Source organism: Calypte anna, chromosome 6 (genome assembly GCF_003957555.1).
Source record: "Calypte anna isolate BGI_N300 chromosome 6, bCalAnn1_v1.p, whole genome shotgun sequence".
NCBI lineage: Eukaryota > Metazoa > Chordata > Aves > Apodiformes > Trochilidae > Calypte > Calypte anna.
The window spans coordinates 12,373,860-12,392,020 of NC_044252.1; the positions used below are offsets into that span (position 1 = coordinate 12,373,860).

At 40.6% G+C, this 18,161-nt stretch overlaps 1 protein-coding gene across 1 annotated transcript; it reads left to right on the forward strand.

Moving 5' to 3' along the window:
• Nucleotides 1-315: 315 nt before the first annotated feature.
• On the forward strand, nt 316-12,279 carry KIFBP (kinesin family binding protein). The gene is made up of 7 exons (XM_030453297.1): nt 316-721; nt 3,039-3,137; nt 6,799-6,878; nt 6,983-7,166; nt 8,288-8,372; nt 9,918-10,027; nt 10,737-12,279. The coding sequence occupies exons 1-7, from the start codon at nt 377-379 to the stop codon at nt 11,613-11,615; spliced, it is 1,782 nt and encodes a 593-aa protein (XP_030309157.1). The 5' UTR covers nt 316-376; the 3' UTR covers nt 11,616-12,279.
• The last annotated feature ends 5,882 nt before the right edge of the window (nt 12,280-18,161 follow it).

The following is an 18,161-nucleotide window of genomic DNA, read 5'->3' on the forward strand; positions in this document are numbered from 1 at the left end:
CTTCCGAACTTGGGATTACTGCACCCTGCCTGCTCAGCAGCCCTTCAGTAAAAAAACCTTAAAAAATTTTTTTCTTCAGAGAATTTGAGACCGGGTCCCTCAGCACCCCCTTTGTCAAGAGCCTCCCACGGGGGCGCTCCCGCTTGCCTGTCGCCATCTGTTGATGCTGCACCGCTTGGCACCGTTTGGCCTCAGCGCCGTCGAAGGGAAAACCGCTCCGAAAGGGGCGCGGGGCGGGGGCGGGGGCGGTGGCGGGGGTTGTGGCGGGACCGCCCCGGGACCGGTGCCCGGCGGGAGGGGGCGGGGCCCGGGGGGGATTGGGCAGCGACGCGTCAGGTGGTGTCACGCGTGACGCGGGTCGGCGGGCGGAGGGAAGATGGCGGCGGGCAGCGGGTGGGCCGCGGTGTGCGAGAAGTTCCGCACCGCCCGCACTCTCTCGTCCGTGGAGTCGCGCAAAGACCCGGAGACCGAGCCGTACCGCTCCAAGTACAGCGCCCGGGCGCTGCTGCAGGAGGTTAAGCAGCTGCTGAGCGCCGCCGAGGAGGGCGATGAGGCGCGGCTGCTGGCCGTGCGGCGGGCCGTGCTGGAGTACGAGCTGGGCGTCAACCACACCGACACCGAGGAGCTGTCGGCCGGCGAGGAGCACCTGCAGCGCTGCACGCAGCTCCTGGAGCCCCACCGCCTCTCCCCGGACTGCGTCTCCCTCTACATACAGGCCCAGGTGGGCTGGAGCTGTGGAGGCCTAAGGGGGTGCCGGGTGCGGGGCTGTGCCGGGAGGCGGGGGGGGGCGGTGGAGGACCGGGAGGGACGGGACTCAGTGCCCTGATGCGTGGTCTCTGAAAAGGGGGTAACGGGGATTCATGGCACTTCCATCCCCTAATGGGAATGGCTTCTTTGATAATAAACGTCAGCGCTGTTGGTGTTTTATGCTCAAAAGAAATAATTCTGTTCTCTTCCTAACCTGCTGCTGCTAGCAGAGCATCTGTGTGCTCTTTATGAATAGGTGTCTGAGGTGACAATGCAGTGTGCTTTTTAGGAAAGACTGAGACAGAACGTGAAAAAACTGAGCAACAGTAAGTTAGTAGAAGACCTTAGTATGTCCACAACTTACTTGCAATTCCTTAACTGTCATTTGTTGTCAAAGTAGAGGTCTGAGGTACTTTTCTTATGCTGTAGCCTCAAAAGGTAAATTGTTCCCAGAAGTTGTCACCTTGCTTTTCAGTCTTGCCTGTTATGGTTTATTGTATTATATTTGATTTAAAGTGAGTAAATACTGTAGGGACAAAAGTAATACTATCCACATCTTTGTACTGAAGAAAGTAACTGTTAACAGTTGCAGTACTCTTGACAAAATCAGTATTTGTCATGTGAATAAGACAAGAGAGCAGGGTCTTTACTCAAAGTCTCTGTCATGGCAGTTGATATAGTTATAGGTCTATCTCTAGGCTTTATATTAAGTAGAGCAGTTATTTTGATGTCTCTACCTAAAATGGGTGCTCTAATTAGAAAAAGTTTGGTAGTACTTTCTCATCAAACATTATAAAACTGTCAAGAAATTAGGTATTTATGTGGAAGGGTGCTAGTTAAACTGTGACCTGTCTTAAAACAGGTTGACTGAGAGGTCTGCAATTTGTGAGGTTAGATCTGCTCATTGTCCTGCAGTGTGTTGGTTCGGGTACACTGCTACAGATCTGCTACCCATTATAAAACTGGAAGTTGCTTCAGAATCCAATCAAAATAAGATGGCATCTTCCCAGCCTGTGTTACTGGGGAGCTGTTGCTTTTGTGGCTGAGGACCAGGGATTCCACTGTGGTTTTGAGCTGGTGTGTGGGATAGCAGTACTTTTTTTTCTGTGGGACAAATGCTGTGCTTGGCATGGATTTTCTGTTTTAAAGCCTTCAGGAAACAGCAAAATAAATTTTCTGTGTTAAGCATATGAAGTGCTGCAGTCCAACAGAAGACAAGTCTGCTGTCATCAGGTGTGCAGTTCAGAGCAGTGATGACCAATCTGTGCCCTCAGCTTTCCATCCTTGTGGCTGTAAAAGACTTGAGTATTCAATAAAAAATAAAAATCTGATATAAAAGAAGTAATTGTCAACAGTGGCTGTACTTCATCATCACGTTCTAGATTATTTAGGATATGTTGTTACAGCACTGTTTCTGTTTTGAAAGGAGGAGTATTTTCTTTTCCTACTGGACCTATTTCTGTAGCCCAACTTCTTATTTCCAAGCTTCTGCATTACAGTTGCATATGACAGTTTCTGGCTAATTAGATTTGGTCTGTTCTGCTGCTCAGCCATGGGCAAAGTATTTCTCTTTGTTAACATTATTCTATGTGGTGCTTTCTTTTAAAAATAATTAAATGAAATTGAAAGGGATACAGGACTGGCACACAACTAACATTCTAACTTAATTTTTCTTTTAGTCCATTTGGGTTTTGTAACAAGACTGCCTGGGAATTAAACTAGAATGTCAGGAAGGGATTGTTGTTAATGCCTTAATATTTTAGAATAAAATTAGAAGTGCTTTTTGTAAAGGGTGGGTTCACAAGTTCAGTAGCAAGTTACTAAAGGTACTAATCCATAGTTTTTGCATCTTAATTGTCCATTTCATCTCTATTGTTGAAAATACACATTCATTCCTGACATACCTTTTCCCATTAAATTTTTTTGGGAGTCATGATGACTAATTTCTAATTCCTTGTCTCTTTTTATGATATGTGCATATAATGTAAAAGCTTCATGAATCAAATCTGAAATGTACCATGTGGAAACAGCTTTTTTGAACACGCCAGTCATAGTTTAGTACAGTAAACACAAAACTGGATTTTTTGAGGTGATTTTTGTATGTATTTGCCACTGTATAAGAACCCTCCTTTTCAAGTTACTCACAAAAATAGCAGAATTTTTGCTTTTGAAATCCATTATATTAGAACATATATAAAAGGATGAAGACTAAGAAATTGTTTGGAGAAGATGTATAATGTAAATAGAACATAATGGGAAAATAACTGCCTTGTTTATCCTTTTTCCTCTAGAACAATCTAGGAATCCTGTGGTCTGAAAGGGATGAGATTAAAACTGCGCAAACTTACTTGGAATCTGCAGAAGCCTTGTATAATCAATACATGAAAGAGGTACTGTGTTTACTAGTGCAGCAGCTCTTACCTTGATGTGCCACTCAAACTTTTAGTAACCTTTGAGAAAACATCCCATGGAGTTTGAGTTTCTGAGCTTTATAGTGGCTGCTATGATACTTCTGAAAAGTGATAGTTTGTACTGCTACCATAGGAAGAGGTAGACGAGAGGATCACTTCTTAATTTCAGAATTGGCTCATTCAGGAAAATAATTTTGCTCAAAAATAACGGTCCTTTTTGAAAGCTCTTTGATAACTCAGAGTTGAAGCCAGGTACAATCTATCTTTTAATTAAGACTGTTCTTAATCTCATCTTGGAAAAGCTGTAGATGTTGATCCAGTGCTGTCAGTGGGGAAATGAAACAAAATGTAATATTTGCATGGTTTGCTATGACTGCACAATATTGCATAGAGGCAAGTTAGTTTTGTTCCATATCCAAGAGGACAGTGTTATAACAGCTAAACCTCTCATGCATATTAAACAACCTTTTGAGTTGTGGATGCTGCTGTGTATCAACAAAGAGTCCCTTGTGCTATTTTTGAGTTCTGTGCAAAGCCTCAGAGACAGTTTGTGAGTGAGGTAAAAACATTTGTGGCCTTAAAGGAGCAGTATTTGTGTCTCAATACAGGTTCTAAGTTTGGGCAGAACTTTGTTGAGTGAAATTGCAGTTCAGGTATTACTTGGTTTTTAGCACTGATTTTCCATGTGGAAATTTTCTAATGGGTTAGTCTTGGTCTGTTACTTCCTGCTGTATGACCACTTGTCCAGCCGTGCTGGCCTACAGTGATAGAAGAGATAGTGGAGCCAGGGCAAAAAAACCCCAAAACAAAACAGTTGTGCTAAAAAGCTTGTCCATTTCTTTGCTACCCTCTGGATTGGCTGGTCTAGCTAGAGATACTACATCTCGCTCTATGGGGCCCCTCTCTAATTTCTGATGTTCAGCTTTGGTATTTATACACAGCTAAGCATGATATTGTTGGCTTCCACATTGCCTTTAGAAGTCTCTGGCACTTGCCCCAGTGATTATGGAATTTTACTGATACTGCCATATATTTCAATGGATTAAATAATGCTGCCAACTGCTTTGTGTTTTTACTGTGGGCTTTTCTGAAGGGCTTAATATTTTTGTCCTCAATTATTGTTGGGTAATGGCTTGGGAATATTCCTCCTGGGACTTTGATGCCCATCCAGGGGGTGTGTATATATACACATACACACACAAATATATATGTATGTGCATATGTGGCTGTCAATAAGCCCACATCAGATCGCTTGTCCTTTTTTTCCCAAACATTTTTTTTAGTTACCACTTATATTTCAGGGCATTATATAGTCAAATGACTATAGACCCATGTCTAAAGATTTTTTTATAAAAAAAAGCAAATACACCAAAAGATTTTTTCAGTGGTAACTTTTTGGGCTTGTGTCATGTTGCTCTGAAAAGACTGAACTGTTTTTGACATAAGCTGCAAAGAATTTAGAAAAGGAAAAGGTAAATGATGAGGAAGGTTGTCTAGCTGCTTTATGGAGGACTTTGATTTCTTTGAAGTGGTCTTTGATCTCTAGGATTTGTACAACAGTGTCAGCATTCATCACTCAAACTAGAAAAATGTGAATATACTTTTCGTAACGTTCCCCATTTTTAGGCTATCAGGAAGCCTTCCTGTCTTGGAATCCTTGGTAAACTGTTAGTGATGGGGACATTTTCCTGAACCTGATGGATTTAGTTGTTTACTAATGGGTCCTCCATAACTTAGAAATTGAATGGGGTTGTTTCTGCCCTCCTTCTACCTCCCCTTCCCTTTCAGCCCCCCTCCAAAAAAAAAAGGTCAACTAGAGCTCAAGGCAATACCAAGAAAAAAAATTTTGGCAGTGTTAAGATTCTTTTGCTTTCTGATTCTGAATGCTTTGAGTTCACATCTGTTCTAAAATTAGTTTTAAAAAAAATAATCAGTTATTGTAACAACATCTTGCTACTAGGAAAGCTGTTCCATTGTTTGGTGCAGTAAAGTGAAAATCTGAGGGTGTTAAACTCTATGGGCAGGTGTTTGGGCCAGTGATATCCACCTGGAAGAGGAGATCTGCAGAGCTTTTCCTTGGGATGATAAAAGGCATAAGGCTGGGCATCAGAAGATAGATCTGTGGATGTAGGGAAGGGGCAAGAGTCTAGCTTACTATGTCATTTCAGTTTCCTTTCTTTTCAGGAATCTCAGCTCTAGTTTTGTCAGAATATGCAAATCTTGTTGGAAGGTTTGGGACTTCTTGTAAGGCTGTAATACTTTCTAAAGAAAACAAGATGAAGGGTTATAGATTCACCACTTAAATAACAGTCAGGTATAAACAGAAAGCCCTAAAGATAAAATTTTTTACCTCTCTGGTAGGTTAAACACTTTTGTTGTTTCTGACCCATTTTTTCATCTTTGAAGATAAATGAAAAAAATCCAATAAAAGCAAACAAAGAAAACCTTTCAGGATTTTTAATGATAAGAATTATGAACATGAGAGTACATTTTCTTCCCCTCAAAGTTAATGCATTCTCTACTGTTGCTCCTGTCCTGGCTTGAGTCCCTGTTATCTTAGGAAAAGTCTCTAGACTTTGCTGCTTGATTATTTCCTTACTTTTTCTTGGGCTAAGATATTAATGCATTTAGGAAAGGAGCTGGAAAATTGCATACTAACAGGCTCTGTTGCTAGCAGACATGTTGAACATCCTTCAGGATACATTGTGTACTGCTAAAAAGCCATCTTTAAGAAAGACTTCATTTGAAGTGTGTTAGGATTGGCATCTGAAGTTATTCACAGTTACAAAGGAAATCAGATAAGCACAGACTATTAAAACTTTGCTGTAAACAATGCTCACTTGTTGGGCTTGCCATTTCTGCTGACTGTAGCTTTATGGGCAGTTCTTTAAAGGAAAGGTTGAACAGAGCACTGCTGAAAGATTTCTAGGTGTTTGTATAAAGACTGAGAGAACTCATGGCTTGAAAACAAAGTAGGCAGTTCTAAACGAAGTAATTCACATTGTTAAAAAACTGCATCTAGGTCATGCCTTGTATCAAAGTTTAGTGGATTCATCTTCCAAAGATGCTGCATGTTGTCTTATTTGTGTAATTGAATAAAGTCTTACTAGCTTGTAAGAAGGGAGTAATTTCACAGTGGTAAACCTTTACAGCAGGGCTGCTGAGCACTCTGCACATGGTGTTCTTTGCAGTACTTCCTGCAGGATGTTTTCTTGTTACTGATTAGTGCAGCTGGGTAAATGAATATTTCACACATGAAGGCATGTTTAGTCTTAAATTGATGCTTTAAAAATCCATTATGTTATTTTACAAAATAAAGATGCCCAATTGGTCTTTAGTATCCAGGCTGAGTATATCTGCTGCAGTCAGCATGCATTACTTTAAAGTATGAAAGCAGAAGTCATCTAGAAGCTGAAAACCTTATTTCCATGTGGAATTGTGGCTTTCATCCCTTAAATTTCTTGAGTTTTGTGGAGTTGTTCCAGAGATGTGATGTTTTGACAGGTGTAGATGTGTTATGTGAAGTTTTGCTGAATTTGGGATTGAAAAATGGTTAATTGTCTGCAGCCAGAAGAGGGAGCACTTTGTTACAAAGTAGAAGAAATGTAGTATATTGGATATATATAATGTACTCTTACAGGATGGAAATCCTCCCCTGGATCCCAGTGAGCATTTCATGGCAGAAGAAGAGAAACTCACAGACCAGGAAAGATCTAAAAGGTGGGTGTGTAACAGTGTATGTAGATTTACTTATTTAAATTTAAGAGGGTGTAGTTAGGGAAGTAAAAAAACAGAAATCTAAAGAGAGTGTTGTTTTTTTCCAGGTTTGAAAAAGCCTATACACATACTTTGTATTATCTGGCACAAGTCTATCAACACTTGGAGATGATTGAGAAGGCTGCACAATATTGTCATACTACTCTGAAACGACAGCTTGAGTACTGTGGCTACTACCCGGTGGAATGGGCACTCAATGCTGCTACTTTGTCACAGTACTATCTCTCTAAGGTAATATACCAAGTGCTTCTCTGCTCTAATTACATCATAAATGTAACTGTTGAGTAAGACAAATGTTTAAACAGCTGTTTGAGAATTAATGTTGAATTAATAAGGTCCTCCTGTAAAAGCACAATTTGTCTTCTTCCATGGAACATCTGTATGTTTTTTCTGAAGAGGGTATAGTGCCTCTCTGATGGTGTGATGGTAGTGGGGAAAAATGAGCAGCAGTGCAGGCATTAAAAGAGCTTTGCAGTTTATGAAGCCTTAGTAGTGATGTGACATCTTTGTAAATAAAACTTAAGTAATCACTTAATTTTAAATTGTTTCTTATAGTTGTAGTGTTCTGTTATAGAGTTAAAAACAAAAGCATCTTGAGACTGAGGAATTGGCACGTTGTATATTTCCTATAAATTACTGTCTTTGGTACTTTAATATGTTCTTAAGACTTGTTAGAGACTAAGTGAACATCGAAGTGAATACTTACAGTGGTAACTGTTTGCTTCCACACGTCTGTGTTGACTCTAATCCACTATGTTGGGGAATGCATGAGCTTTATTTAGGAATTTATATATTCCAGAGTATTCAGATGCTCTTTTCTGATGCTTAGAAGACTTGGTGTACCTGAGACACCTAATTTTGATTTCAACAGTAACTTGTAGTTTCCATGTCTTTTGGATGCATTGATAACACTAATCATTAAATGATGCATTGTCAGATACAAGCAAAGGAATCTGTATCTGACCTGCAATGCAGACTTGTGTGTCCAGCTCATTCTAACACCCCATGATGCAAACTCTACCACAAGACATCACTTCCTTTACCACAAGGCATTGATAGTAACAAAGATCAGAACAACAAAAACGTTCACCATTTCTGCATCTAATATTAAGATCAAAGCTTGCTGTTGTCACTGTGGGAGAGAGAAAATGGTTAGTTAGAAAACACTGTATTCAACAGTAAATGTGGAAAATTTCTCTTCTTCCCTTTTCCAGGGGATTATGGTGCAGAGCCTCATATTTCCCATATGTTCATGTTCCTTTACTGCCTGAGGGGAGGGGCCTAGGGGAGCTGAGAGAATTGCTTGTGCTGCTTATACCAGTGCTGAATGCTGCTGTTTCTGTTTCTCTCAGCAATGCTTTATGGAGGCTCGACACTGTTTAGCAGCAGCCAGTGTCATCTTTAGCCAGGCTGGACAGGTGCCGTCTGCTGAAGACAGTAAGTTCATATAACAGTTTTGAATAAAATAGTGTGAATTACACATCATTGATTCATCATGTTAGAATTCAAGTCTAGTGGTACGTACAAAACTTAACCCAGAGTTAATTTTATAAAGTTTTTGTAATTAACAGTAAAGTGGAATGTTTCTGAAGAGCTGCTACAGTATCTTAAGACTGGCTGTGATTAAACCTTGTGAGGAAAAACTCAAGTGCTTCTTGCTGGTGTTTCAAAAAGCATACCAGAATAAAAATGACATTTAAACCAGTATCCATTTTAGTGGTGGCAGTGTCTGTGTTCATCAATTTGTCCTTTTACCTGTGCTTAAAATGCAGCTTCCCTTTGGTTCTCCTTGATCAGAAGGCATTGATTCAATGAATCAAACTAGATGCTTCCTGGGAGTAGTTTTAAAAGGAGGGGAACTGCAGCTCTTAACCTAGGCATTTGGGTTTTTTAGTTTTATTATCTCTTGTTGCTGGATGATTCTGCCTCATTAACAGCTGTTTTTGGAGTTGTAGCTCCCCTGGTTTAGTTTTGGGTATTGATGCAAAGGAACAAATTTGTTGTTCAGTGCAAAGATCATGAAAATAAACTTCAGAGAACTGACCACAATTTTAGAGACCTGTGGTCCCATTACAATGTCAGAACTCACCATAAATGCTGTTTTAGGCTTAGTCTGAGTTTATCTACATGAGCCTTTTATTGTCTTGGGCAACTGAAAGATTCAAATCAAGAGCTTTAGCTCAGACTGAGCAAGTACTCAGGGTAGCCACTCTCTTCATGACTCTTGACTTTGAGCAGTGAATATACTGATTAACTTTTAGTGGCTTGAGCTGTTTAGATCTTTAATCCACTGATGTTGTGATTTGTGATTTTGTGTTAAAATGTAACCTGAATACACACAACCAAGTTTTATTTAACTGAAGTTCAGTGACAGTACATTAATTGCTTTTAGTATTTCTCTTAGCTCAATTAAACCCCACAGAACTCTATGCAGTTTCCTTTTCAACTACTTAAGTATTCTGAACATGATGTAGCAAGTGTGGGGTCATTGCAATACAATTGCCATAATCATCTTTAAGTATTTACTGGGAAGGAAGCTGAATTGTCCCAGTTTCTTTCTCTTGTTTCAAAGAGACACAAAACTACTTTCCAATAAAACACCTCCAAGATCAAAGATCTTTTAAAACATATTATGATCTATTTTTTGGAATTATTTGTGCATGAAAAATCCATGTTAATCTATATGGTTTTCTACCAAAATGACAGTTTACAGAACTATTATATAAACTAACATGGAGAACATGTTTCTGTGTAAAAACAATGGCCAGGTTGGATGGGGCCTTGAGCAACCTAATCTAGTGGAAAGTGTCCCTGCCCATGTCAAGGGGGGTTGGAACCAGATCATTTTTAAGGTCCCTTCCAACCCAAACTGTTCTATGATTCTGTGAAATACAGGTAATGTACTTGGATGTAACAACTGAGGTTTATTCTGGAGTGCCTGACTTCTCTTAATGTTTTTATGTGTTTATGTCCATTTAACAGATGAAACGGAGCAAGACCAACAGGACCTTAGACAGAGAAAAGCTGAAATTGCCAGGTGCTGGATTAAGTATTGCCTGAACCTCCTGCAAAGTGCTCGGAAATTACTTGAGGTAGCTGAAAATCTGTTCTGTAGCTGTTATTTTTTTAAGAGCAAACAAAGCCTGTTTTCATGTTTTTAAGAGCAATTGATTCATAGTTGGTAGAAAATAATAAACAATTGCCCAATTAATAATACAATAGGTGTTTCATAGTATACTTTGACTTTAAGGCAGCATCTAGAAGTAAGCATGGATAGGAGGTCAGCTATGTAGTGTTATCAGTGTACTGCCTGTGCAGCAACTTCACAAATTTCTCTGCTCTCTGCTGCATTTGCTTGTGACTTGATTTGGCAGATCTCTTCTTATTTAATTGCTGGCAAGATCATTATCTTGATATGCACCAGTTTCATGAGTTGGTGTTTCATTCATTCAAGCCTTTGATTCATTCAGGCATTCATTTGACTAACTGAATAATTCATTTGAATATTTAGAACTCAGCAGCTGCTGAATGCTTTCCAGAAGGTTTATATTTATTGTTTTGGTTATATTTGTACACAGGATGGGAAGACTAAATTGTCTTAGTCTTACATTTTTATGGAATCTAGACTGTTATTTACGTGACATTTTGTAAACATAGGGTCTGATATGCCAACTTGTCTTTTCTTCTGTCTTACTGCTAACTAGTTTGTATTTCAAAGGTAACTCGTAAATAAAATGATTCAGTGTAGGCCACTCTTTATAAGACACGTGCATTTTTAATCGGTATGCTTTTTCATTTCAGGACAACATAGGAGAGATGGATCCAGACAGGCAACTGGAACTTAAAGCCCAAAGGAAAAAAGAGGAGGATGAAAAAGAGAAGGGAAGGAAAAAAGCTGTCCTTTTTGGGACAAGTGATATCTGTGACTCTGTCTTAGCCATGGAAGAGAAAGTGAGCAGCGTATATCCCTTAGATTTTCAAGAAGCCAGAGAAATTTTCCTAGTTGGTCAGAACTATGTTCAGGAAGCAAAAGAGTTCTTTCAGGTTGATGGTTATGTTACTGACCACATTGAAATTGTTCAGGATCACAGTGCTTTGTTTAAGGTACTTGCTTTCTTTGAAGAGGATTATGAGAGACGTTGCAAGATGCACAAGCGTAGAATAGACATGCTGGAGCCCATCTATGCAGACTTGAATCCTCAGTACTATCTGTTGATCAGTCGGCAGCTTCAGTTTGAACTAGCTGACACCTATTATGAGATGATGGATTTAAAGGTAGCTATTGGTAACAGGTTAGAGGAGCTAGATTCCCACACAATTAAAAAAATTAATTCTCTGGCCCAATTGGCGATCAAATACTATGAACTCTTCTTAGATTCTTTGAGGAACCCAGACAAGGTGTTTCCTGAGGAGCTTGAGGAAGATGTTCTTCGCCCTGCAATGGTGGCAAAGTTTCATATTGCACGACTGTATGGTAAGCTTATTACTTCAGATAGCAAAAAGCAACTGGAAAATATGCAGACATCATTGGAATATTACACATTTCTGGTAGAGTATTGTGAGAAGTACCCAGATGCTGTTCATGCTGTTGAAACTGAACTAGAACTCAGTAAGGAAATGGTGGGTCTTCTTCCAACAAGAATGGAGAGGCTGAGAGCAAAGCTGTGTCCGTTCATATAAATAATTGCCTGGAAGGAATTGTGCACTATTGAAATTATATCTGTCAAAACCAGTGCTGTCAGACAGCTTCTCTACTGACTGACAGAACTGATGTGTCCACCATTGGGCAGTCCAGGTAGAGCCTGCAGCAGTGTAACTTCATGAGAATGTCAGAGCTCCCCAGTTCAGTAGCACACCCACTCTACTGGTATGAACATTACATGTAAAGTGAATGTCCAGCTTATGCTTTGTATTGTTTGTCCTGTATGTAAATATAAACCTTTCCTCCTGTATGTTTTTTTTTTCCTTTGGCATGTGGCTCAGTTTCTAAATGTGGTGTTGTATGAAAAGTTTCTTTTAAGAGAATCTGCTTCTGTAGGAAAATTTTTCTAAGAAACCTGATGCACATTCTACCAACTAGAATATATTTTCTCTCCTAACTTTTATTCCCAGAAAACTTTATCTGTATGAAGGGAACTTTGTTATTTCCAATATTTATTTTGTATATTGTTCAGTGTTTTCTTTTTTGCCTTATTAATCAAAACCTAATTGATAGAGTCTAAATAAAGGGACTAGCCTTGCTAGATGTTTTCAGAGTCCCTAGAATTCTGTTCCCTTCTGTCTTACTAAGATATGCTATATGTTACAACTTTGGCCAAAATAAATAGTTGTGAAAGTGTTTCCACATGAGTGTCTTCAGTAAAAATGTGAGCAATTGGAGAACCAAGAGCAAGAATGCAGCAAACTTTTTGGCTTGTGGTGGGAGGAGTTACTCTGCTCTTATGTTCTAGAGAGTTCACAGTGTAGATGTGGTCTAGTGCTCCAAACAGTTGCCCAATAGTGCTTAAAGGGCTGGGGTGCCATGGAAAGCACTTGGTCGTGGGCAGGGAGCCCAAGTGCTTTCTTCTGAAGCTGCAAGCAGGGACCTCTCTGAAGTTTCTGCAGATCCCAACATGGTTGCTTGAGGCATCATTCAGTATCTGCATGTCATTGATTGCTGACTTCTCTATTTCTGATTGTCATTAAGGACAGGTCTGTGTCCTGATTGTCATTAAGGATCTGCTGATCTGGCAGTGTTCCTGGTCTTACACAACCTGTTACTTTGTCTTGATCTAATTTAGCCACCTTTTTACTCTTCATAGCAGACCAGGCTGCATTTCTGACCCAAAATGCCCACAGAGGTGGTTGTTCTATTTCTGGTGTCCATAGCAGGATTATGAACATGTTTGAGATAAAATGTAGGCTGAGCATGTTGTCCAAATGTGTATTAAAACATTACAGAGGTGTCAGGGGACAGGGAGAAAATGAAGTGACAAAGTTAAGGGGTGCATAGCAGTCTTACCTGTGTGCCAGCAATCTTATCACTGGCAAGTTTGTGGGAAGATGTTTACAGCAATGGAGACCACTGAAGGAGAAGAGTCAAACAATTATTCTGGAAATTGAGAGGTGGAAAACAACATTGGCTTGGAGGGTGTGAGGGGGAAGCACGTGCAAGCAAGGAAGTGTGTACATCTTAAACGTGCGGAAAAATTCTCTAGTTTGCACAATTCTCTGCAGAAGATTTCTAACCACAGACAAACAGGCCAACAAATGACTCATGGAAACAAGAGGCACCAAAACTCAAAACTAAACCAGCTACCTGCATGTTTGCAAGATAAAGGAGCGAGTGTGTGCACGTGTGTGATGTTTCAGTTTTACTAATTGTCTAGTCAGCCTTCAGGAGTTCTTCCTCTGCTGTCAGATCTTTAATTTGTTTTGGGGTTTTTCCCCATGACTTGAAGGTAAGACAGCCCTTAGTTTATCACTGGAAGAGTTTTCACTGTGTATTATTTTTGTCCATGATGTCAATTAAAGCTGGTGTGCACTTTGACCATGAGCTCAAAATTTGAAAGTTATTTTTTCCTGTTATTCATGTTTGAGTAGAAATAGGTGATCCTGCCCCTTCCCATATTGTTTATTATTACACCTAGGAGGGCCTTTGAGCAAATTGTTTAAAGCAAGGAAATTGGTTCATCAAATTTACTTTACTTGTAATCCACAATCTATTTTGATATCTATTATGCTATCCCCGCATAAAAAATAACTTTTTTCTTGCCATATCCTTCAAATACTGGTCTGAAGCAAGTGTTAAAAGTTACCTGCAGTGTAGGCAGAGCTGAATGAAGTGTGGGGCAATGCATCCCCTTTAATGTGCCAACAACAGCAACTGTTTGTTTGCAGCTGAACACCCTGAATTCACTGAAATCTTATCTGTCTGTTCAGCAGACAGATAAGAGCATGTCCATGCTTAAGAAGGCCCAGAGGAAAGAGGGACTGGAGCTCTCTCAACACAGTGGTTGGGGTGGTTGGGGCTGTGGTTGGGGACCTACTCCCCCTGCCAAGATACCCCAGAATACTTCAGCTTTGCAGCTGTTCTTAAAACTTGTGCAGTACAGTGTAAATGCATTTCCTATATATTAAATGGAGTTATAGAAACCAATGATACCAATTCTTCATCTCCTGTAGTAAAGGGTCAAGACTGCCACCAGCTAAGTATATTCTATTACTGGAGACTGCATCATGCCAGTGCCTAGCACAATGCATCACATTCTGGTTCTTCTAAGGCATGTGTTTTTAAGGAAACCTTTTGAATAATTCCTGTTTGTACAATGATTGGAGAGAATGATCTTAAGTAATACTGTGTATTTAGTTTAAAAAAAAAAAAAAAAGAAAAAGAGAGGGAGCTTGTTGGATTAGGCAGCAAAGCTCCCTTCAGGAATGTTGAGTTTTAACTATAAAGTATGTTTGAGGTCAGGCATTTATTTCAAAGATTAATTAAAGATTAGGTTTCTGTGAACTCCATTTAACCTGCATTTCTGTTCCTTTTTGTACAGCAAAAAAATCTTGCAACTGAAACCTCCTTTCTGTTTTCTACTAGTTTTTCTCCTTACCCAGCATAAAGCAGCGAGTTTTACAGCAAGCCCAGGTTTGTGCAGAATTTATATCAAGCTTGTGATCTGAACTTGGAATCTTTAATCTCAGTGTACTTAAATAGTACATAATGCTCACAAGAAGTAATTTGGCTTGATTAAACATGCAGTTTTGTTTTAACAGAAATGCTCTTAATTCATAGGCCCAGACAGTATATGTGTTATGAAACGGGTCAATTGGGAAGGTTATGCTGTGCTTAAATATTCTAGGAGATAAAGAAACCAGCACCAGAGAGTTCTCTGTCTTTCCCTGAGCCCATCAAAGAAGGCTCTTTCATTTTTCTCCTTAAGGGCACCAGCTGGGAGGAGAGTGGCAGGAGGCGACAGCTGTGTCTGCCCTTTGTTATTTTCATCTCTTAAGCCAGCTGAAACACTGGGGGGAAGCAGGCATAAATGAGCCCTCACTTCCCCTTCATAGCAGGAAAGTGAGTCCCTCGTGTTGCAAGGGGAGCAGCCCAGTGACAGCTGCTGCCTCAGCACAGTAGAAACAAAAGGTTCCTGGGATGGTTTGCTCTGTTTGCTTGCTGCAAAGCTGGGCTGCTTGGGAGTTTTGGTCCTGCCCCTGCAGAGGCTCACACAGTCCTGGTGAGGCTGATGGTTCCCTTCTCTTGTCCGCAAAATGGAGATGGTTTGGTGCATCAGTGTGGAGCTCACACTGGGTGTGATTGCTGCTGCACTTACACGGCCGGAAGTATTGCAGGAACCTGATTAAATTTGACATCAGACAATGAGAAGCAAGTCTGGTCTGATTAATGTGTGGCTTTACACCTTACAGTTGTTTGGTGCTTTTATTTCTTCCAGCACCAATAATGTAAAGATGAGCTTTACTTCTGTGTTTGTTCTTTCAAAAGAGCAAGATACTCAGTGTTGCAGAGATGCTTTCCATGGAGCTTTTAAGATGCCCAGAAGTAGTCCTGCAAAGGAGGACTTAGCTAGATGGGCAGCTCACAAGGCCAACCATTCTCTGGTCTTGAAGTTACAGAACTGAAGGCTGTAAGTGCATGTATTTGTGGTAATAAGCATTTGACAACTTTATTTTCCTTCTATTACAACATTTTTGGCTACTTTAGAGCTCACCACAAATGACTAATGTAGATTTTTAGATTTGGTTTGAAAATTGCTTTTATGAATTTCCCAGGAACTCTGTCCAAAGTGCCTGCTAGTACTATTTCATTTTGCAGTTTGGCTGGTGGTTTCTGGAGCTTTTTGTCACGGGTAGACAAATAAATACAAATAAATAGTCAGCAGTTTTCTGATGAGTGCTATTTGCCTGGCTGCCTTTTTTCCAAATCCATTATACGATTGTATATTTACAGCTGGGGATCTGGACAATGTGCCAGAGAGACTGTTGGACAGACAGGATACTAAACACAGTGTAGTAACAGTAAAACACTTTTGTAAACACGTTGTTTTCAGAATGGAAAATGCCAATGGTATCAAGCATTTGCTCAGAGAGGAATGTCTGGTAACAATGTGGTCCCTTAACACTAAAGACCATAATAATCTCTGTGTTTTAAGGAATATTTTAAAGGTTTGGTGCTTGAGTTTTTGGCATCTGGTACACACAAAATCCTTTTGAAGTCTTTTAAATGCTCATTGTTGCTGTAAAAGAGACTAGTTAACATTGGACAAAGATGCAAGGATTTCACTGCTCAAGGTTTTAAATGTAGTTTTCTGATGAAACAAAGAGGAATTGGATGAGTGATTGAGTGAAAGATTGCAATGGGCATGTGATGGAGTGAGCTGGCATTAGTCCTTGCATGCCATAAGGGAAATACAAGCACTTGCATCAGAGAGCTACTCTTGAGATCAGCAGGAGAAATGCATGGGGCAAAAAAACCCCAAAAGGAATTAACAAGATGATTTCCTGCATGACAACTGTCTTGGAGGGGGAAAAGAGCAAGTGGTTCCCAGATGGGGTCTCAAATCACTTAACAGTGTTGGCTGTGAAATTCCTCCCATGGCCTGTCTCTGGGTAGTCAGTGAGTTCAGCAAACAACAGAGAAGTTTAAGAGCAGCCCACAAGAGGATGCAGTTGGGTGGGCTCCTTCCTTCCACCAGAGAGCCAGGACTTTTTTAAATATCGAAGGTATAGAATAATAGAATTGTTCTGGTTGGAAAAGACATTCAAGGTCATCAGGTCCAATTGTTAACCCAGCACTGCCAAGTCCACCACTAAAGCACGTGCCCTCAGCACCACATCTAGGTAGTGACACCCTAGAAGTGATGTCTAGTACGGACATGGAGATGAAAGTGGTGCTGCTGGATCTGATGGCCTGCATGTGGTCTGCAGGACAAGACAATAAAGAGCAACATAGCCTCCTCCCAGCAAAGTTTACTCTGAACACCAAATATTTACTGCTGGTTGAGTGTGACACACTGCTGCATCCATTCTGCCTGTCCACATCTGGAACTTGTGGCAAATAACTCTCAAATCCTTTTTCTTTTAACTTCTCCATGTGCTTTGCCTTAGTGTTTTCTTATGGCTCTGAGCTGCTGGCTCGTGGAGACACACTTTGTTCCCTATACCACAAAGGCACCAGGTATTCCAAGTGGAAAGTGGTCTTCTGAGTCAGCCTTCCTGGGTGGCTTGGCCTGGCTTCCCTCCTGGTATCTGCTGGAAGGAGATGAGACAAATCCTGCCCTAGACTTTCTTTTTCTGCTGTCTGACCCCTGTATGAGTCCTCTTTTGCACTAAAAGAGGTGGGAAATAAATACATAAATAGCAATTATAGAACCCAGCTCTTTGAAGCAGAAAAGTACCTGAGGGGTTCCTCCAGGAAAGCTGGGGATGGTCTTTTTACAAGGTCATGTAGTGATAGGACAAGGAGTAATGGTTTTAAGCTGGAAGAGGGATGATTTAGGCTAGACATTAGGAAGAAATTCTTTACTGTAAAGTAGTGAAACACTGGAACGGGTTGCCCAGGGAGGCATGGATGCTCCATTTCTGGAACTGTTCAAAGCCAGGTTGGATGGGGCTTTGAGCAACCTGGTTAAGTGGGAGGTGTCAGCCCATGTATGGGGTTGGAATTAGGTGACCCTTAAGGTTCCTTCCAAATGAAATAATTTGATGGTTCTATGAAATTGCCTCCCTGCTCATAAACTGGAGTTTGGCTGTTGTGTCATGTCTTAACAAGTTGTTGCTTTTAAAATGAAGTCCTGAATTTGCCAGCAAAAGCCTGTGGTGCTGGGCTGCAGCATGAGGAAGCAGAAAGCATCATGTCTCCCATCTTGTAGGAAAGCTGTTTTTTTCCTCCTGAAAGACAGACCTGTCACTTGGTTAACATTTTTGGCAGAAGGTAGAGAGGCCACTGGCAGCTTCCCATCAGTTGGTGGCTGCAGTGGATGGCAACGCAGCTGTGGCTTTCCAGCAAAGATCTCTCCCATGTACTTGTTGACCTTCTTCGTGGGAAAACCCAAGGATTTTGTCTGTGTAATCCAGATGGCAGTGAATGTCTGATCTCTACATGATGCATGTGAGCATCAGTGGTTTCTTGTGAGATCTGAATATTATCTTCATGAGCCAGGTCCTGATACTGCCCTGGGAGGCAAGAGGCAGTGGCATAAGAGGCTGAGTGATGCCACGTCCTGCCCTGCA